Genomic DNA, 21,636 nt, shown 5'->3' on the forward strand with positions numbered 1-21,636 from the left:
GGCGTGATGGTGAGAAAGATGGGTAGGTGCCTGGACATAATGCCACCCTTTGCTGGGGCTGGCCTGGCAGGAAGGGGGCTGAGTTCAGGCTCTCTTGGCTACTAAAGGCCCCATCAGGCATGAGCATCTTGTGAAAGGGGAACAGAGTGGTGTGGGAAGGCCATCCTCTGTTCATGTAACAATGACATCTCGCTGCGGTGTGGTCAGGGCCCACGTCAGAAGATGTCGGCTGCCTGAAGCTGTTGGGAGGCCTCACACCGTGGTGTGCCTGCCCACCTGCCTGGTCACTACTGGCTTTTAGGCTCTGCTTCCTCCCAGAGCCCAGACCCTGGTGGAATCCTCAGGCCCAGCGTGATTCCAGAAGCAGCACAGCATGCTCAAAGGCCAGACTTCCCCTTTGAGGCAGTTCCAGGTTGGGGGGTGGTGCTCTGCCACCCAAGTGAGCTTCATTTAGAGACCTGGTGCCCATCTGAGGCAGAGGAGGCTCTGGATGGCCTGCTCCTGACTTTCAGGTTCTGAGATCAAACCTAAAGGTGGGGTAAGGTGCAGCTGTGTCTCTGCAGGGTGCTGGAGTTGGGTCCGGCACTGAGTCTCGCTGTTCTCTGATTTTGTTTGTGTAGACATTGCTAATCGTCTTGATCTCGAGAGAGAGGTATAACCTGTGGTGTGGCTAAATCAATGTCATACAATATTTTGCAATGGAAAATATAACAAATTCATGAATTTTTTAAAAAGGCAGAGTAAGTAGAGTTTTGTTGCTGAACTTCAGACTTTAAGGCTATAAAATTCGCTGGTGAGAAAATGGCTTCTATTCTCAGCTCTGCCACCTGCTGGCTGTGTGACCTTGGGCAAGTTGCTTAACCTCTCTGGGCCTCAGCATTTTCTTCAGTACAAAGGAGGTAATACCACTACTCATTTCATAGGATTTTTAGGAGGATTTTATGCAATAAAACATGTGAGAGGCCTTAACCTAGGGCCAGGCCCATAGTGTTTTAATAAATATATATCATTATTATTAATAGTACTAGTAATCCAGATATTTCCTTACTGAACCATAAAATGAGCCAGTATTTTTTCAGGGGCATAATAAAGCAGTTTAAATCAAAGCAGAAGCCATACGCTATCTAAAATTGTCACAAAGCAGCTACCTTAGTAAACCCTGAGGACCAGCTCTATGCTGAGCATGGCCCTGTTATTCCTTCTACACAAAGTCTTTTCTTATCCTCAGTTTATTAATAAGGAAAAAAAGGCTCAGAGACGCTTGGTCACTTGCCTGAGTTCCCACAGCAAGGACCCACAGCTGGTGCAACCTCTTCTGTCATTATAAGGACCTGCTACATCTATTGAAGCAGAGTAGAATCTGATGATGACAGGGCTTCCCCATCCAAACTGAACTACGTCTGTGCACAGCTAATAGTGGGGTACGCACACTCGGGCACCCACAGGTGGTCACGGGGAGCCTGCCATGGGAAGGCCTAGTCAGTGTACCTACCTGTCCCTGGCTCCCCCACACCCCTGTCCTGCCCTGGCCAGCACAGCAGGGAGGCATGTGGCCCTCATACGACCTGCTCCCCCAGCTCCCCACCCAGCTCGGACGCTGGCCTGCAGCTCCCAGACAGCAACAGCCTCCTGCAGACCCCGCGCTGGGATGAGCCGCAACGGGTGTGCGCCCTGGAGCAGATCTGTGGCGTGTTCCGGGTGGACCTGGGCCACATGCGGTCCCTGCGCCTGTTCTTCAGGTAAGAAGCATCTCTTGGTGTGGCCTGGAAGTCGGCCTGAGTGACTCTTCCTGGCTGTCAGGGCTTCATACCCTGCCCTGTGTGCTGAGGCGGGGTCCTGGCTGCTTTGGCCAGTGCCAGTCTTCCTGACGTCCACATCCTGCTATCAACCCTGACTCGCAGGGTTCTCGCTGTGGCAACCTCACAAGAACCAGGTCAGGGTGAGCTACCTTCAGGGGGATAGTAGCCAGCCCTTGCTGGGACCCCAGAAGGGCGCTTGCTACTCAGCCTCATGTGCTCAGACCAGGCCAGGGCTTTCTGGATGGAAGTGCCTTTCATAATGGGTGGACAGTCCTAGAGTCCTGCCATCAGGGTGGCCCAGCCACAGACCGCACCAGCAAGAAGCCTGTGTAGGCACATCCAGACCCAGAGCCAGTCCCAGCCTCTCACCCGAGGGCTGGCAGCACTGATGACAGTGAGTTTCTGGCAGTCCCCACCCCCCGAGCCACCCACCGTGATGGACACACCTGCTCCCAGCAGGTTCTCCAAGCACCCACCCACTGCACTCACAGAGCTCCTGGGCAGGGGGTGATGTGGCAGGCAGGCAGTGATGAGGAGAAAGGGGCTCAGACAGGTCTCTAGAGAGCGACTCCAGGACTCCCCAACCCCCCAGGAGGGAGCTGTTCTACCTCTCTCCAGGAAAAGGGGTGATGGTTTCTGCTTGGCTGTAATAATTCTGTCCCCTCCACTGGGACATACTGTGTCCTGCCTCTGGAGGCAGTGGCCTCTGATTACCACTGGAAATAAAAACCCATATTTATATACTCCTCCGGCTTTCCTCTCCCCTCCCACGGCCCCTCAGCGACGAGGCGTGCACCAGTGGGCAGCTGGTGGTCGCCAGCCGGGAGAGCCAGTACAAGGTCCTGTACTTCCACCACGGGGGCCTGGACAAGCTGGCGGACGTGTTTCAGCAGTGGAAGTACTGCGCCGAGACACACCTCGGGGACCAGGTAGCCCAACGCCCCACCCGGCACACCATGCAGGGGCTCAGCACCTCCCAGCCGTCTCCTCCTGGGTCCTGTGGCTCCCAGGGTGTGGCTGGCGACGGCTTTCAGTTGTCTGTGGTCACTGGGGGGCTGCAGAGCAGCGATTCTGGGCTTGAAGCGAGTGCCCAGGGCTTCCCATGTAGTCAGTGCCCCGCGCTTGAAAAATCCTGTTTTGACAAGACTTCCTGCCATATTTTGCTCAATCTACATACAAATGTAATAAGAGCTCTTTAATTATCTGTTTAAGATACTGTATGTGGTTATTAGAAACGGGCTGACTTTAAAATTCCTTCCTTCCCACAGAGCCTCCTGCCGGCTCCCCTTATTACGGTAGCATGGCTTTTTTTCCCCCTACATTGCACAACCTTTGATTTTTGAATTAAATGTCAGCTGCAGTTTCGCCCTGGATTCGTGACTGCTCGTGGAGACAATCTGACAGGCCGGCTCCCTGCCCGCAGAACAGCGATGCCTTTGTATGTGGCCAATCACATGTAATTTATTGCAGGCTCTCCCGGCAGAGGGAAGTTAGGCCCGTAAGAGGCATTAATTCCGTTTTTTTTTTTTTTTTTTTTTTGCGGCCAGGATCGGGGCGAGAGTGGGGGTGGCTGTCGCAGTGGGCTGGGGAGAAGGGAGCACCAAAGGGAATCGGATTTTAAGATGAAGGTATTTTCATTTTAATTGCGCCTAATTACGCTTGCCATTTAGGGGTTTGCATGCCCCCCTCCCCTTCTTTCAGAAGAGAGTGAGGCTTTTAAATCCTGGGAAAGGCACTGCTGGCTCCCAGAGCCGTGAGTGTGAGATATTTACCTCTGCCCAGTTTCCCTCCTGTCCGGCAGGTCGCCCCTGAAAAGACATGCATGCATTTCTCCATCCGGCGCCCCAAACTGCCATCCTCTGAGACGCACCCTGAGGAGAGTATGTACAGGAGGCTGGACGTGTCCACCTGGCTTGGCCACCTGAATGAGCTGGGCCAGGTGGAGGAGGAGTACAAGCTTCGCAAGGTGAGGCCCGGCCTTCCAGCCACCTCTCGGGAGGGTCCCATCCCCTGTGTGCAGCTCTGTGCGAGCACATCGATAAAGCAATCAAAGCTGCTGCGTTGAGAAAAAACCCTCCCAACCAGGGTCGGGGATCCCGTGTCAGCCTGCATAGAAGGGGCTGCAGCATTTCCAAAACCAGGGATTAGCCCACGACGTGAGAACTACACGTTAATCGGAGTGCCACCCCAGGGGGGGCATTGACATTGAAATGAGCCGGGTTTGTGTCCTGTATGGGAATTGAGGGCCGGTGCTTTCCCCTTGTAAACATGTGCAAATTGCAGAGGTTTGAATCCAGGCAGCACCAAAGCCACCAAAACACACATCTTCTGGGGATTCTTTGGGGGTTCTTTGAGCTGCCCCGTTTTATCCCCTCCCCAACTTCTGCCGCTTCCTCCAGGCCATTTTCTTTGGCGGCATTGATGTGTCAATCCGGGGGGAGGTCTGGCCCTTCCTGCTGCGCTATTACAGCCACAAGTCCACGTCGGAGGAGCGGGAGGCACTGCGTGTGCAGAAGCGAAGGGAATATTCTGAGATTCAGCGGAAAAGGTAACGGCCAGCATGGCAGGGCCCACCGAGCTACAGGGGGAAATGTCATTTGAAAAGGCAATTTGAGGTGCGATTCAGCGCCGATAATACATTTCGTGACCCATAGTTTCTTTGAAAATGGGTCTTCCAGGAACGTGAGTGATAGGGTGGGTAAGTGCAGTCATTATGCCAAGCACTTGGGCTCTCAACTGCCGGGCTCGTTAGCTCACATGTCAAGGTTTGTGAATTCTTATTCAAAAGACTTAACTAGGCACTGACATCCCCCAGCTGAAGGCTGGGCTGGGAGCAGGGCCTCGGAGGAATCAGAGTCAGGATGGCCCATCCCACTTGGACTTTACCAACCTGGGCTGCGGTCAGCTCTTCTCTCTGGGAGGCCGGGTCGGGTGAAGCCCCCGTTACCCACTGGCTGTGCCCACCCCACCTCCGGGACCCTGGTATGGGGCCCAGACTTCATTACCCATGGGCCACCGCAATTACCTCTCCTCTCTGGGCCACTGGGGCCTGTGAGGCAGGGTTAATTTGGGGGAAGCCTTGGATAAACACCACCCACCCGCGTCAGTGGGGGTCTGCCAGCTACAGCAGGGCCCAGGGGCTGGGAGAGAAGGCCCCTTCCTGGAGTGGGTGACTCACTGCCTCCATGTGCTGCCGGGCCGGTGCTGTGCCCGCAGGCTGTCCATGACTCCCGAGGAGCACAGGGTGTTCTGGCGCAGCGTGCAATTCACCGTGGACAAGGACGTGGTCCGGACAGATCGGAGCAACCAGTTCTTCCGAGGGGAAGGCAACCCAAACGTGGAAAGCATGAGGTACTCGGCACCCAGCTCGGTACTCGGCCCAGCCCACCCTCCCATTTCTCCCCCATCTGCAAGTCTACCAGCCTGGCCTGGCTCCTCTGGGAAGTGGACTGGCCCCGAGGCAGCTTGGCATGGGGGCTTCCTTCCAGGGCCATGGAGGCAACAGCAGGGGAGGAGGATAACCCAGTGGCAACCCAAGGACTAGGCCTGTAGCCACACAGGTTCACCCCCTCCCCGGGGTACCAGCAAAGACCCTCTATCCCCGGGCACCTGCCAAGCCCGTCCTTGGCTGGCTCACACTAGCTGTGGACGAGCCTCCCCATGGGTGGTCTTCCAGTGATCTAGTCACTCAGGGCCGGAGGCTGGTATCTTGCATTCTGTTGCAGCCTGGCAAATAATTGCCCAAAATTAGCAGCTGGTAAAAACATCCCTGCCAGTCTATCTCTTGTCACAGGCAGTTGACCCTGAAGAAAATGAGACCGACATTCTTCCTTACCCCCTGCTCTTGAGGCTCTGGGCCTAGAGAGCCGCTAATTGCAGGCCATTACCTTTGCAAAGCAGGGTCTGTGTCTCTGGATCCCAAACTTGAGCTCTTAGGCAGTCACAGGGCCTCCAGAAGCCTGCTGGCCAACGCTGCCTCGCCACCCTCACCCCTACCCCTGAGGTCTGCGGACCTGAGCAGCACATCGGGTGAGGCCAGGAAGGGCAGGGGGTCCTCACCACCCTCTCCTGCCTCCACTGTCCCCCAGGAGGATCTTGCTCAACTACGCCGTGTACAACCCGGCTGTCGGCTACTCCCAGGGGATGTCAGACCTGGTGGCACCCATCCTGGCCGAGGTCCTGGACGAATCGGACACCTTTTGGTGCTTTGTCGGTTTGATGCAAAACACGATCTTTGTTAGCTCTCCTCGGGACGAGGACATGGAGAAACAGCTGGTGAGGCTGGAGGCCAGTGGTCTGTGTGTCTGAGGGCACCTTGAGAGGGCATGCTGCCCCCTCCTCTCGCTAACGGGGTCTCCCTGGTGTTGTGTGGCTTGGCTGCCGCGGGTCAGTGGGCAGGGCCTCTAAGGGTGGCCGGCGCCCCACCTCCCTGCACAGATGACCAGCCAGGCTCCCTGGCAGGGCAGGGAAGGGAAGGCCCCAGCACCCTTGGACCTGAGTCCTCAGGTGTGTCTGGGCTGCTCCTGCAGGTGTCCAGCGCAGCTGAGGCTCCTGAGGCCCCAGGGCAGTTCTCATACCCACAGCTGGCCTTCTGGGGGGTGCCTAACTGGCACCCCTCACCTCAAGATTGCCCCACAAGGGTCAGCCCTCTGTAGACAGGCAGCACTGAGTGTTGGAGGGGGTGAGCTGGGGGTAAAGGGGTCCAGCATGTGGCCCAGGGACCAAGTCAGGGCACTGCACATCCTGTGTATGTACCAGACACCTGGGTCATGGTCTTCCTCTCTGACCTGGGAGCTGGCAGTGTGAGTGGAAGATACCAGGTGCCTGAGAGTGATGCAGAACGTGCCATGATAGATGGCAGGGCCCCTGGGCTGGGGCTGGTCCACGGCATGCAGGATCTGGCTCTGCCTCAATAAGGCTAAGCTGAGCGAGTGCTCCGGGGGCTGACACTGAGTGACCTGGTCTTGCTAAACCAGATGCATTGTGCAGCCTGCATGGAAGGCTAGGAAGGCCCAGGGCCCTTAGAGGCCTCTGAGGGCTTAGCAGGGTTGCTGACCACAGCAGAGAAGATTTGAGGGCCGGGAACCGTGAGGTGCAGGCTAGAAGCTGGGGGCACCTTGGCAGTGGCTTTGAGTGGGGCATCTGTGAGGGGGACTAGCTGCATGTGTGGCCTTGGCCTTGCTGGGGACTGCAGTGGGGAGAACTGGCCAGTTAGGAGGAAGCCTCACAACCCATTCCTACGAGGGGACTGGGGCTCTAGCAGCTGTCTCGAGTAGGGAAAGAGACCATTCGTGTGGGAGGGTGATGTGTGGCCACTGGGCTGTGCCCTGAGATTCCCCGGGGTGCCCCCAAATACAATCTGACCCCACCTGGCCACGGGCTGACTGCAGCCTGCTCAGTCTGTGTCATCCTGGGTCTGTGTGATAGCAGGTTTCCATGGTACCTGGCGAGGCAATCACAGGGTCTGACGCCATTCACCCCAACAGGCTCACGGCAGCGCATGGCCAGGTGACTCATTAACTGCCGGAGACTAATTTTCCAGTGGCTTTGGTGAAGTCAGCACCCTGAGCCAGGGTTCTGCCAGAAATAGCCCCAGTCTTGTCCCATGTCATTGGGAAGTGACCTCAATCACAGGAATCAAGAATCCTGGGGCTGAGATGCACCCCCTTGCTCCCCTAAATCAGTTCTGGAAGAGGATAATCTTCATGGTCAGATCAAAAGGGGCTGGACCAGGGGCCACTGGATTATCTGCTCGCCTGCCCAGGAGGGGTGGACAGTGGAAATAGCCCCCACGTGTTCACCCATAGGCAGCAGGGCCCTGGGCTGGGGCTGGTCCGTGCTGTGTGGGGCCTGGCCCTGCCTCACCAAGGCCAGACTGAGCAGAGCTTCCAGCTCTGGAGTCTTCCTGGTTGTGGAATGGTCGCTTAGCCTCCCGGCCACACCAGGCTGCCATGCTCTGCCTTGCCCAGGGCCATGACATAGTCTCCAAACAGTCTTAAGTCTGGGACAACGTGGCAAGGATGGGGGCGAGCCACATTTCAAGGGCAGGACGAAATAAGCAGGTGGGGCTGCTTGCATGTACTTTTCTGGTTGGGGCGGGGGTGGGGTGGGGTGGGGGGAAGGAGGAAGCAGGCCCCTGAGGCAGGGGCTGACACAGCCCGGCCTTGTCCTCAGCTGTACCTGCGGGAGCTGCTGCGCCTGACACACCTGCGGTTCTATCAGCACCTGGTCTCGCTGGGCGAGGACGGCCTGCAGATGCTCTTCTGCCACCGCTGGCTCCTGCTGTGCTTCAAGCGGGAATTCCCAGAGGCCGAGGCTCTACGGATCTGGGAGGCCTGCTGGGCCCACTACCAGGTGAGCCCGGGCGGCATGGCTGGGACCGCAGTCTCTGACCAACCCTCAACTGCCTGTGCCCACCCCGTGGGAAGGGCCTTGCCCCGCCCATCCTAGCCAAGTGTCAGCCCTTTACAGCATCTGCTTCCAGCCCCACGTGGCTGACTTCAGACCACAAAGCTCGCCTCCCAGGGAACTGAAATCAATGCAGATTGCCCACCGACTGTGCTCATTACGCCTTTTGGGGCTGAGCTCCCTCGTGTCACAACCAATCAGTGTGAGCAACACCATCAGGGGGGCCAGAACAAGGCTATGGCAGCCCAGGACACTGGGCCCACAAGCTGGGGCCACAGCTGCTTGTCCACCCCGAGGACTGCCCTGCCACGGAAGTCCAGCTCACTATCACCCTCCTGCATGGGGAAAGGGCCTGAAATCCTGCTTCCCTGACATTTCCCCTCACCGTCCACTGTCATCAGTGTCTGCTGGACAAATCCCCCTCCAGCACAGCCCTGCTCTGTCACAGGGCTTTAATGCCCAAATTAGGCAGAAGCTGGTGGTGTTAAAGGATAGGCAAGTCTCTTTGAATCCATCAGCCTTTTAAAAAAGTAGTATTGATGCATCCAGGGGGTGAGACCTTTTCTGCAAGAGTGGCTCCTGCAGGTGAACCTCACAGAGAGCTGTGGACACCCACCGGCCTAGAGAAATTGGCATCAGCATGCCTCATCCTTACTGAGGTCTCAGGGGATTATGTCTGATAAGAGTGAGTCTGAGGAATGTGATGCTGGGGACACAAGTTGTCCCGGGATTTACTCGCCCTGGCCTGGGTTAGCGACAGAATGAAGTGATGCATTTCCCACTTGGATTAAGTGCTCCTCGTGGATGTTCAGGATGAAACGGTGGCCTGGATGGTCCAGAACGCTGGATCACCAAAGAAAAGAAAAATCGCACCTCACTCCTTGTTCTTCCAGCAGCAAATGTGTCACTCTCACCCCTTTATTTTAGGCTGTTACAAGTGAACTCCGAGCACCACCCACTGACCGCACTGTTTCTCATGGTGATGATCATTGCTGCTCTCTATCTACAGCCAAAGTTTAATGAAATCCAGTAAAAATTATAGGAGGAGGCCCATGTGCCCGTCTCTGATAGCTACTGCTTTCATTAAAGCAAGTGGTTTTCAGATTGTGGGCTAAATGCAGCCACATTTGGTCCCATGATCAGATCAATCATGCTTGGGGAGTGCTAGGATGATGGTGAGAGGGAGGACAGTTAGCCAGGAGGTGAGCTGGGTAGAAGGGTTGGTCACTGCCAGGCAATGCTTTTAACTTTGCAGTGACCCCTGAGTGAGAAAAGGTCCAATTCTACCTGTTACTGCCAGGTTGCTGCATGCCCTGCTCTGTCAGTGTGCTCCTGCTTGTCTCTTGACGAATCGCAAAGTGGTGTCTGGGGCGTGTTCAACCTGGAGGTGGGAGGGCAGGCTGACCAGTGGGTGGCAGCCAGAGGCTCTTCCTTGGGGACATAGTCCATGACCCAAGCCTTCTGCATACACCATCTCTCAAGATCTTCACAAATGACTTCCATGTGAGAGCAGACCAGTCCAGAAGGGCGGGTCTTTGCCCCCATCGCAGGGACCACCCAAATCACTGCCTGAAAGAGTCCCAGCAGCCCCCAGGTGCTCGGCTCAGCCATCATCCCCTCTGGATGTTGCAGCAGCCTGGGCATGTAGGTACCCAGACTGGTCCTATTCACAAGTGGGGAAACTGAGGACCAAAGAGGATGGCAGCCTGCCCAGGGCCACCAGCGGCAAGCTGGGCTCTGAACCCAGACACGTGGCCTTGGGGCCCTCATCCAGCACCTCTGCACTCAGTCTCCCTCACGAGGCAGGGCCTGGGGTTTGGCCAGAGCCCTTATCTGAACTCACTCCCCCACCACAGACGGACTACTTCCACCTATTCATCTGCGTGGCCATCGTGGCTATCTATGGGGATGATGTCATCGAGCAGCAGCTGGCCACTGACCAGATGCTCCTGCACTTCGGAAACCTGGCCATGCACATGAATGGGGAGCTGGTTCTCAGGAAGGTGAGCCCGGACCTCACGTGTAAGGTCCCGCCCCCATCCATCCTGCCCCTTGGATGACACGGATTCCTGTCATCTCATTTGCATAGCCCCGCTCCACCTGCAGAGGCCACGCCTCCTCACATGCAGTCCCGCCCCCACGTGCCCCGCTGGTGCTTCAGCCCTGCCCCCACCCACAGCCCTGCCTGGAAGCTCCTCATCTAGGCCCAGTGTCAACACCCTTGCAGCTTCTCTGGCTTGGTGATGTCAACACAGCTGTCCTCGTGCCTTTCAGGGGTGCTATGGCTGATCAGACCCCCCAGCACAGGAGCCTCCCGCTCCACCTGTGGAATGGACAAATTCCTGGGGCTGGTGGATAGGTTCTCTTTAACCTTGGGGGGCAGCTTCTCACCCAAGGCCAGCTGATCCAGGGGACCTGGCGTTCTTGCCACCTCAGACTCTTCCCAGAGATGCTGCTTGTCAGAGTTGTCTGCTGGCCCTCAGGGGCAGTGAACAGGGTTCCTGGGGACAATGGGACCACCTACACAGGACACCTGAAAACAGCCTGCAGGGCCTGAGAACAGGGACCCTAGGGCAGAGCTCCAGGGGCTGATTCAGAGAAGGATTTTGCCAAGGGGCCAGGCGGGGCCTTACTGCCCCTTCAGTTGAGGGCTTTGGGTGTCTTCTTCACCCTAAGCCACATGTGAGTGCCACCCTGGGTCCTCTCGCTGTAGCCACAGGAGACTGAGGCTCCTGCACACTGGTGTTGATGTGGGACGGAGGGCAAAGCCCTGGGGCCTGAGCCTGCAACACAGTGAACCTGCAGGTGTCAGTGGTGGCAGCTTCTGAGCTGGGCCACTCCTGTGGGGACCCCTGGCCACCAGGCTGTCCCTCTGCCTCTCCTAACAGGCTTGCTTCTCTCATTCCAGGCGAGGAGTTTGCTTTACCAGTTTCGCCTTCTGCCCCGGATCCCCTGCAGCCTGCATGACCTGTGTAAGCTGTGTGGAACAGGCATGTGGGACAGCGGGTACATGCCTGCCGTGGAGTGCACTGGCCAACACGCAGGCTCGGAGAGCTGTCCCTATGGGGGCACAGTGGAGGTGCCTTCACCCAAGCCCCTGAGAGAATGCATGAAGAGCCCAAAGGCACCCCGGGAAGGCTTCGGTTTCCGCAGATAGGGTGGGCGCCCCACTGTGCAGGGGTGAAGGGGCCTTGCTGTAGGTCCTGGGCATGGAGGGGACAGATGGAACAGACAGGGGACAGTGGAAATGAGAGGAAATGCCTTTGGGCAATGTGAAGGGAATCTTTTCATAGTAATGACAAAGTCAGAGTCTGGAAGTGACAGCAGCAAGGTCTACCCCACCCTAGATAGGCCAGCCCCAGGGACCTTGGGTCCGGGACGCACAGCCGCTCCACCTGGGGTGCAGGCTGCCTTGGATTCTATTCTGGCTGCCTTTGGAGGATTTCAACGTGTCCCAAGAGTTCTTCCCACTTCGTGGCAAACACACGGCACTGCCAGGCACCAGGAAGGGCAGAGACAGGAGAAGAAGGCCTTGTTCACCCACCAGCACTGAGGGCTGCAGAATGGAGGGGTCTGTTCCAGGCCCAGAGACATCTTTGCAAACCAAACGAATGCGCCCACAGTGGTGACATCAGCATGTGTCTGATGCAGCGTCTGCCCGAAGCAAAGGAAAAGTCCGATTGATTTCAGGATAGAGGAGCATGGGGCTTTTAACACTGCCCCTTTACACATTCCCTGCGGGTGTCATGTGAAAGGTCCACCTGCTGCGAGGCTGGCCCCAGGTGCTGGGGAACAGCAGAATTCTGCTCCCTTAACCAAGGGTCCTCCATATGTGGTTTTTTAGCATTGTTTAAGGTCATCCTCACCAGATACAGCAACCGACTGGGGGCTAAATGGGTCAAGGTTTGTGTGTGTGCGTGCATGTGTACGTGTGCCAGATGCCCCGAAGAGAATCTGCTTTATCCCAGGACATAGTAGTGAATTAACTGACCAGCCAAGATAAAGGCACCTGCAGTCAGACAGACTCTTCACTTCCCCGCAGGGCCTGCATGCTCTGTCATGAACATGGGTGTTTTAGAAGTCAGCTTCTCAGGGGGTCAGACACAAGAGCTACTACAGTAAAGTAGCCAGCACTCAGGGCTTTCTGCTTTCTGCGCGGGAAGAAACCACCTCTACAAGGTCCTCCCTCGTATCACACTCCTGCATCCAAAACACTACATATCACTTGCTCCTTCTGGGATGTAGAGACGGACAGACGAAGGCATGTGAACTATGGTGTTAGAGTGTCCAGCTAACTAAAAAGTGTCAAAGCCATTTACATGGAAAGTCATAAACTGAGTCCCTCCTTGCACCTGCCAGCATGTCTTTCTGGGAGAGAAAAGTTCTTGTCCTGCTGAGAATCATCCTGGGACAGAGATCAAGGGTTTCCTCCTGTTCTCAGCCTTTCCCACTGAAGGGTGGCGCTGCCGGACAGTGCCACTTTGGAAAGATGTCTGTCACCCAGGAAGGGGAGGTGACCATGTGCCAGCCTCCTCCTCCCCAGCTTCTCTTTTCTCCATGAACCTACGCTCTCCAGGAGGCACTTCTGACTCCGGGGGTCCTTCTGTCCAAGAGCCTTTTGGGGAGACCGGTCCGGATCCCCTCAGTGACCAGCTCTTGGGGTTCTGGCCATTACAGTCCAGCACTGGGGGACCTGAGGGCGGCTGTGGGAGTGGACTTCTGGGGAAGGAGGGCTGCCCTTCTGTGTTGCTGCTGACCCTCCCCAGACCCACATCCCATGAACAGGCTATCAGCTGCCCACAGCCACACGCCCCAGAACTGAGTGGCCTACATCTGCACTTGAGCTTGCGTGTCAGCGTCTGGGCTGGGCTGGGCTTGCTCTCCCACATCTGCGGCCACCTAGCAGCTTGGTCCCTGGGTGCTGTGGGTCAGAGGTGGAAGTCTGGCTGGTCTGCACACTCCTGCATCCCTCCTGCAGGCTGGTCCCGAGGACACAGAAGCAGAAACAGAAAAGTGCCACGTCCAAGCCTTGGTGGATACCACACCTGCGCCGTCCCATTGGCGAAAGCAAGCCAGGAGGTCAGACTCAGCATTAAGGGACGGGGAGACGGACCCTCCCCTTTAGCATTCTCTCTGCACAATCCTGTGGCAAAAGCTGAGGATTTGGAGGGGCAAAGGAGTAGGACCATCATCACCGTCAGTCTCCCACCACTGCCAAGCCTCGGTGCAGGTGACACTGTTCCAGAACTCTCCTTCCCTGGTGAGGCAGAGCATGTCCCTCACCCTGTCCAGCAGGACAGCATTCTTCTTTTTATTTTGTTCTCATTTGTTTCTCTGTAGGGGTTTTCTTTTCTATTCTTTTTTTTGTTTGTTTTCTTTTGGAGACAGTGTCTTACTCTGTTGCCCAAGCTGGAGTGCAACGACATCATCACAGCTCACTGAAGCCTTGGCTTAAGCAACCCTCCTGGCTCAGCCTTCTGAGTAGCTGGGGCTACAGGCGCTTTACCACCATGTCCGGCCAATTTTTTTTTTTTTTAGTACAGACAAGTTTTCACTACCATTGCTCAGGCTGGTCTCCAACTCCTGAGCTCAAGTGATTCTCCCGCCTTGGCTTTCCAAAGTGCTGGGGTCCCAGGTGGGCGCCCCACGCATAGCCTATCCCTGTGTGTTACTAGGTGCCTGTGCCTTTGGGCTGCTGTGTCTTGGGAATGGGGGGTGATGCAAACCCACTCACTCTGGAGGGCTGTGGGTGGGTTGTTCTGGACTCCCTGCTGCCACCTTCCTCGCCCCCCACCAGCCCCAAGACCTGACCAATCAGCCGTGTCTTGTGTACCAAATGCACCCCGGTTGCCACACCTGCCTCACACTCTACCACCCCTCCCGCCCAGGCCGGTGAGATCTGCACCTCTTGGACTGGCTGGGACCTCGGGTACCCAGACCAGGAATGCAGGGACAGTCCCAGGAAATGCTGCCCGGAGGGATGGGAAACCGCCACTCACACCACTCCCTTATCTGGATGCAATTAGAGGAAACCAGCCAAAAACCCTGCGGCAGCTGTTGCCCCGGGATTATTCCCAGCCAGCAAAAGGCATTAGGGTGATAATTCAGTCATTAGACTTCCAGCCTTCCCACCGCCAGGACGTGCAAATAGGGGGTAATCAGCCCTGCACGGCCGTCCTCGGCAACGCGGCTTATTTAACCCATTTTTTAAAATGACACTTAATGTTATTGGCTGTCGTACGTGTGCGCGCATACTTAAAAGTGGACGCGCAGTCTGGCGCCACTGCTGAGATCCGTGCTGACAGTGTGGCAGTGTCACTGGGGCCCTGGGGAGAGAGGTGCCTTGATGTGGGTGTGCAGGCACTGAGAGCAGCGTGGCCGGGCTCCTGGTGGGGCTCAGTGCTTGCTCTCCAGGACACCCACAAGGGAGAGACGGTGCTGGGGTCAGGTAAGCCCTCAGTGCTCTGAGCTGGAAGTGGGGAGCCTGCTATTCTCACCAGGGTGCAGAGGGGAATGGCTGCTATTCTGGTAGTTTCTGGCTCAGGTGCCAGCCAGGAAGACTCAAACTCACAAGAGTCATGGGCCAACTAGAGGGGGAGGGCCATAGCCCACCTTTGTGGGGAGGAGGGTCTGGAGTGGGGGACAGACAGCTCTGTTAGCGGCCTCGGACGTGGAAGCCATCGGCAGACAGTGCCGCGTTGTTCCTGAACCAAGGTGTCAGGCAAGGGGTAGGTTTATAAATCCAGGAGGGAGAACATGTCAGCCCCTTGTCCTGTGTTTTCCATGACAGCCCAGTCTGAAGCCCTGCCATGGCAGAGGACAGCTGGATAGGATGAGGATGCTGGTTCTGGCCTTTCATGGGTGGCCCCTGGGAGTGGAGGTGGTGGCAGGAAATGGGGTGGGAGCTCAGCTCTGAAAAGCCCCTCAGAGCTACCCTGTCTGCTTCCTGTTTGGCAGACATAACTCAGAGGGGGAGTCTCCCCTTATCCCTGCTGGGAGTCTGGGGGTGTCAGGGCCCCAGCCCTGGGCTCAGTGAGCAGAAGGAAGTACTTTCCCATGTGTCCGTCTTGTCCAGCAGAGGCCCCCATGGCCTGCTGGGCCTCCCAGGGGTCCTCTGGGAAGCATGCTCATGTGCAAGGATGCCAATGGGACCAGAGGGGCCAAAACTGGCTTGGCCCATCTCTAGAGTCCTTGGGGACAGCCCCGGGGTCTGGTTAATCCCCTGTCTCCAAGCCAGGCTGCAAGGCTGTCCTTGAAGTGAAAGCCTCTGCCTCAGGGTCTCCAGCTACACCTCTGCCCTCCTCCCCAGGTGTGTGGCCTTCTGCCTCTCCCAGCCTCAGTTCCTCATCTCTAAAGTCAGAATAATGAGGCTCTCCAGGCTGCCTCCTGGGACTGCTATGGGGACTGTGTGTGTGAAAGCTACCATGAGGTTTTTTACTAAGTCCTGGGGACCTCATCTGCCACTCAGGGAAGAGACCACTGGCCTTAGCCTTCTGCAGCATGGACCACGGGAGGTGGCACACCTGGATCAAAGAGCTCTCCCCTGGTTTGAGTTAGCAAGCCCAGTGCTCCCTGCCGCACACTCACCCTGCTGTGTGTCCTCAGCCCAGGGTAAGCCTCTCTGTGCCTCTACTGTAAAATTCACTCCATGCCACTCGCTCCTGCCATGAAGAAAAAGTGACCATGAAACCCATCCTCAGTGACCCCGTGGACCCAGTGTGCCTGTGTGTGCACTAGCAAAGCTCGCCAGGTCCCACCCCTGGGCCTTAAAGATCCCTGAGGCTGGTGCCCTGAACAGAGCTGTGGGTTATAAGCAGCCTGCAGGCACCTGACCTTTTACCTGTGTTGCATTGAATTTCCAGGTAGGTAGGTGGTAGCATTTCAAGTTCAAAGAGACATCCAGCACTTTGGGGGGTAAGGAAGTTGCTGTTTAAGAGAAAATGTCATGGAATTCCCAGCATTACCAAGAGATGACTGATGTCTGTGGTGAGGGATTTGTTCTCTGTATGGTTTTGTTTTTTAAATGTAGTTGCCTACTGGTCAGGCCCAGGACTGGTCACTGTGACCCCTGCTTGCCGGCTCTCAGACTTCAACTGTAGAGTAAATAAAACAGTACGGTCAAAGGTGCACACGGTATGATACCTCTAGAAGGTCCGATGGGATTTTCTGGGTTGGAACGTGGCAGCACTTGTGGTGGGCAGAGAGGGCCCCGTGGAGGAGCAAAGATGGCCCTGTAGATGTGTCCTGCCTGCCTGAGATAGGAGAGGGCAGGGTGCAAATGGGAGATGGTGTGGAGGCCTCTGGGATAGCAGAAGCCCACCCTGGGAGGCCTCGCCAGGCTGGGCCCAGCCATGGAAGATGACGGATGCTTAGCCTTCAGGGGGACAGAGGAAGGGGCGCTGGGAGAGGTGCCTGGGAGAATTCATGGAATGGGGAAGGGGCTGTTAACCGCTGAGCAACTGAGAGCCCCCGACTGGCCCCAGTGCCTGGAAACAAAAACAATATTTCATTGGGCCTTAACTGCTAGGGCTCCAGTTTCAGGAAAAGCCTGAGTCTTGCATTTGTGGCCTTTTTAAAGGAGAAAAACAAGGTGAATTTGACCTTGTTAGGGGTAGGAGTTAGAGGGAAAATTCAGGCTTCACCTCTAATGTCCAGGGCGGGCAGGTTATTCCCAGGTTTCCTGGAGCACTGCAGCAGAGTGGCAAACTCCAGCCCTTAATCTAAGCGCCCTTGGGGACTTTGAGCTGTTTTTAACCTTGGGTTGTGTGTTTCCCTCCCTTTTTCTGTGGGGAGTGGAGGGAGAGTGTTTTAATTCTCATCTGTACCACTGGGGTCTCATGTCACCTCCCGCCCACCTGGCCTTGGCTTAGACATCTGAAGGCCTCATCACCCCCTCTCTGAATGCCAGGAGCGTCTCTGCCCTAGGCTGGCTGGGCAGGCGCCACAGGGCCAGGCCCCAGAATGCCCAACAGGCTTCTCCCAGGAAAGATGCCTGAGCTGGCACCACGTGCACAGGGGAGGCGTCTGCACCTACACATGGTGGGGCCTCTGTTTTCAGACATCTCCATCCATTTGGAAGTGGAAAGTGCTGCTTCCCCATCATGCCTGGGAATCAAGCCCTGGCTCTAACCGTGGAGTGTGAAACACCACGATGACTGGAGGGAGATGAGGGCCTGGGTGCTCAGCAGCTCTGCCCTGTCATCCCTAAGGCACAGGGGTGGCAGCAACGGGAAGGGCGTGACTGTCTTAAAGGGTTGGGGGCAACTGATCCCCGAGAAGGGATACCCCCCAGGTCTGAGGCCCATCACGACCCTGCCTGGGGGCACCAACTGCACCTGTTCCCACCAGCTCCCTGGATGTGGCCCAGACAGGTGCAGCATCGCATCCAAGTGCTTGTCTCTGCTCTGCTCTGGTTCTCCCTGGGCATCACCAATGCCCGCGTGCGGGGAAAGCTTGCCTTTTGCAGTGCAGCTGGGCAGTGTGTGCGACACAGCATTTACACACAACCAGCAGCAGAAAGTCCACCCGGGTCTTGTTCACACCAGAGAGAGTGTTCTGCCCATGGCCCTTTCTGGCTGGGGTGCTTCCACATCATTCACCCATGCATACATCCCACTAGTACTGTCCCACGGAAGGCTCACTCCGGGAAGCAAGGCGGGAGCACATTGGGGTCACTTGGTTTCCAAGCAGACATCCATGGACACTGCAAAGCCACCCTGTTGGCCCCCAGGTGAGCTAACGGGGACCTCTGTGCCTTTGGGGCCAGCTGGGCTCCAGCTTCCACATGACTTTAGGCTCCCTCCTTTCTCCACAGGTGTGACTCTTCCTCCAAAGACTTGGGTGAGGAAGAAATGTGATTTACCTTATTTTATTTCAACCAAGTAGCATCCCAGTATGACTGCCTAGTCCAGTCCCGATTGTTACTGGTGTCTCTCCTCCACCCACCTGGACACACAATCAGCAGGGGTACAGGGGGTCTCTAGCCTGTCCCTCTTTTGTCACTGAGGTGCCTTTGTCCAAATCCAAAGGATCCCAGTGAGGGCTGGCCCTGCTGCATTTTAGGTTGGGGCTCTGCGCCCAGACACACCTGTATCTCGTCCCCCTGAGGGGTCTTCAGCATCCTAACCCCACACACGTGCATGACAGGAAGAGGAAGCCAGCCCCTCCCCCAGGTCGACTGTGTGGGCCTCTATTCCCTGCATCCCCCAGGACCTGCAGCCATGTTCACGTCCTCAGCTGACCGGAAGCCACTTGTCCTGACCTCTGGGAAGCATGCAGATTTTGGCATTCTGCCAGTTCAGAAACGATGGCTCCTCCTTAACCCACCTCCCCTGCCTCTGGTCCTCCTCTCTCTGCATCTCAGGAGAGCAACTGGATCTCCAGGCCCCTGGGGTGTGTACCATGTAATTTAGACAAAGTGGTTTGAAAATATGCCATTCAGTTTTTGAATAGTAAAATAAGTCTGCCTCGACAGGTCAGATGCCATCAGCTCCTCAACATGGAACAAAAGGTGCTTGATGTTTTGAGTAGTTAGCGAGGATTGATATTTCAGTGCTGAAGTGAGGATGCTGTGACAAGGGTCCAGTGCCATGGGCTCCTCAGGAAACAGAAGCAGTTTCAAAACCCCGTCAGCAATGAGGGGCATGTGTTGATCAACAAAACGGGAAGCCTTCTCCAAGGCCCAGACACAACGTTTACTGACAAAATGCATTGATTCCTGGCCAACAATAGAAACAGACACTGAGAGTCCTAGTGGCTACAAGTCAATGGTGAGTTTGTTTTTTATGTATTTATTTTTCTGAGGCAGAGTCTTACTTCATTGAGACTCACTTTGTTGCTGTGGCGTCATGCATAGCTGAAAGCAACCTCAAACTCCTGGGCACACAAGATCCTCCTGCCTCAGCCTCCCAAGTGGCTGGGACTCTAGCTACCATACAGTTGATGAGAGTTATTAGCCACCATACTCGGCTAGTTTTTCTGTTTTTAGTACAGATGGGATCTTGCTCTTGCTCAGGCTGGTCTCAAACTCCTGAGCTCAAGTAATCCACCTACCTTGGCCTCCCAGAGTGAAATGGTGAATTTTAAAAATATAATAGTAGCATATGGCAATGGGCGAGGGTCAGGAAGTCCTTGTAGACTGGGAGATCAGAGCTTTGGTCTGGTTCACTGGAGAGCTGTGGCCAGTGTCTGGCCACCAGCTACAGGGGAACGGAAGATTCTGAGAGAGGCACCCGTGTGACCAAAAAATCTTAAAAGCCTGAAGGATGGGGACTTGTTTAAAATAAAGACTGAAGCATAATAACTCCCATCAGGGTTGATAATATTTCCGGCGGGCACAACTGGGCAAAGGCACTAGTGGCCACGTGAGGTGCTGCCAATGGGCATCAGGAGAGCCACTGTAGATCACTGACCTCCTGGTGTCCCGTCCTTTCAGCTTTTCGGAGCCCTGGGGTTCTGAGTGTAGGGTTAGGGTACCCATCTGGTGACTCTGTCCCAGGATATGGAGGGTCCACAAGCACAGGGGTGGAGGGGGAGCACACTGCGGGTGGGAAGCTCAGCCCCTCATGTGGTTCAACAGCAAGCCTACTTCTGTTTAAGGAAACCCAGGGCCACTTGCCAAACAATGAAACAAACACAAAAACAACCAGGAGCTCGTATTTTAGGGTGGGTGGGTAGCAGATGGGGCCACCCTGAGCGGTTTCAGGTATCTAGCCTCCACCCTCTATTCTGCTCACCTCCTGCCAATATTGGAAATTTCTCGAAATAAAGAGCCGGTGACCCTCGTACCCAGACAGCAGGGCTGGTCCTAGGTCCTGCAAAAGCACACAAATCTGGTGACCACTGCTTTCTTCAAAGCCCAGGCTTCCTCTAGGTTTTCAGATAAATGCCCCAGTTTCTGCCAAATTATTCTTTTGGGTGCAAGTTTCCCTTGGGTCTCGGTCTTCCTGCCTGAGTAGACCACATGACCACCTGAACCAAGCAGACAGACATGAACTCCTGGGCTCAGAGGCAGCCGGGGTTGGGGGTAGGGGCTGCACTGGGACACAGGCAGGTAGGTGGGGTGAGGACATTCCCAGGTCAGGTGAGCTGTTTGTTTCCTGGGAGAGTAGATGAAGAACCAAGTTTTTCTGAATTGTGCCCGAAATGCACCCCAAGAGCTATGAGGGGGTGAGGTCTCTCAGGGTGGGGTAGGCCCCGGACCTGGATTCAGATTAGCGTTGGGTGAGGTGCTGCTGCACGGTGTTTCTCCAGTGCCTGCTGTGTGTGCAGAAGGGATAGCACAAGGAGGCTGGGAGTTGGTCACTACCTCCACCTGCAGCTTCCCTCTCCTCTTCAACTCTCTGCATCCCCTCCCCCACACAGTGACCACCAGCGAGGCAGCTACCCGGCCCAGGATCCTGCAGATTTGAGTGTTAGCAAAAGGACCACTGCCTTTCCCTCACCCTCTGAGCCAGGGCAGCCCTAACTGGGTCCCTGGGAAGGTGAGGGGCCCAGACCCTGCAATTCAGCTACTGGTTCACCAAACAGTCTGGTCCTCTGGGTCTCTACATAGAACCCCCGCCTCCCATCATGTACCTGAAACTGACCCAGGACACCCAGGGCTGTTTGTCTAGGTGTCCCCCCAGCTGGCCAGCTCCCCCCAAATCTAGGTGAGGATAGTTTTGATTAGAGGGGACATCCACCCAGCTGTGGCTTCCCTGAAGTGACGCCCTCCCCCAGCCATGGACTGGTATTTGAGAGACTGCCATGCCCATGCAGCACTGGGACTGCACTAAGGGGTGGTCCTTTCTAAAGAGCAAGTTCCAAAGCTGGGGTTGGGGCCTGCTTGGCAGAGGGAGCCTTAGGTAGAACGGGGGCGCCCTCTGCCCTGCAGCAGGTCCTGAGCAGGAGGCGGCTTTGCAGAGGCTGTCCTTGCCCCTCCCGCCCCACATGCTACCCACGGCCTTTCCATTCTCTGGCAGACCTGCCGGGGCCGGCAAAGCCTGGGAGGAAGGGAGGCGGGAGGGCCTACAGAGCCCCCAGCCTCACAAGGTCATTGGAGCTAGGGTAGAAGGAGGCGCGTGCGGGCACAGTGGGACCCCTCGTCCTCAAAAATAATCCTCCGTGCTGATTCCCATTTCAGCAGGAAGCGGCCTTGCTGCTGTGCTGCCCAGATCCGTCCCATTTCTGCAGAAGGGGCTTTGTTGCAGTTTCTTTTGATTTCACACCCAGCGGGAAAACCCGGCTCGTGCAGCGCTGCCAGGCGCACTCCTCTCAGAGCCACCGTGCGGGAGGTTCCGCCTTAGTGGGGGTGGGGCCCCAAGGCCGAGAGAGGCAGTGTTCGGGCTGGAACAGGAGAGGGGCAGGTGTGGGGAGGGCACCTGCATCCCTCCCGGGCCCACTCATCTAATCATATCCGGTATGCTCCAGATAAATATTAATAACCGGG

At 56.2% G+C, this 21,636-nt stretch overlaps 1 protein-coding gene across 4 annotated transcripts in view; it reads left to right on the forward strand.

Annotated features, from left to right (window-relative positions):
• The window catches only part of TBC1D16 (TBC1 domain family member 16), a 77,201-nt gene extending 63,646 nt beyond the window's left edge, over nucleotides 1-13,555 (forward strand). The window contains exons 4-13 of one of the 4 annotated variants that reach the window (XM_012803217.2): nucleotides 1,578-1,739; nucleotides 2,581-2,728; nucleotides 3,155-3,237; nucleotides 3,582-3,765; nucleotides 4,199-4,347; nucleotides 5,016-5,150; nucleotides 5,888-6,074; nucleotides 7,974-8,153; nucleotides 10,064-10,210; nucleotides 11,116-13,555. In XM_012803217.2, coding sequence (XP_012658671.1) covers nucleotides 1,578-1,739; nucleotides 2,581-2,728; nucleotides 3,155-3,237; nucleotides 3,582-3,765; nucleotides 4,199-4,347; nucleotides 5,016-5,150; nucleotides 5,888-6,074; nucleotides 7,974-8,153; nucleotides 10,064-10,210; nucleotides 11,116-11,364 — 1,624 coding nt within the window. In that variant the 3' untranslated portion in view covers nucleotides 11,365-13,555. The other 3 variants (XM_003786076.3, XM_023511123.1, XM_023511124.1) reach the window with 3 other exon arrangements.
• The last annotated feature ends 8,081 nt before the right edge of the window (nucleotides 13,556-21,636 follow it).

The sequence above is a fragment of the Otolemur garnettii genome, unplaced genomic scaffold (genome assembly GCF_000181295.1).
Source record: "Otolemur garnettii isolate 467f Iridium unplaced genomic scaffold, OtoGar3 scaffold00018, whole genome shotgun sequence".
In the NCBI taxonomy this organism is placed as follows: Eukaryota; Metazoa; Chordata; class Mammalia; order Primates; family Galagidae; genus Otolemur; species Otolemur garnettii.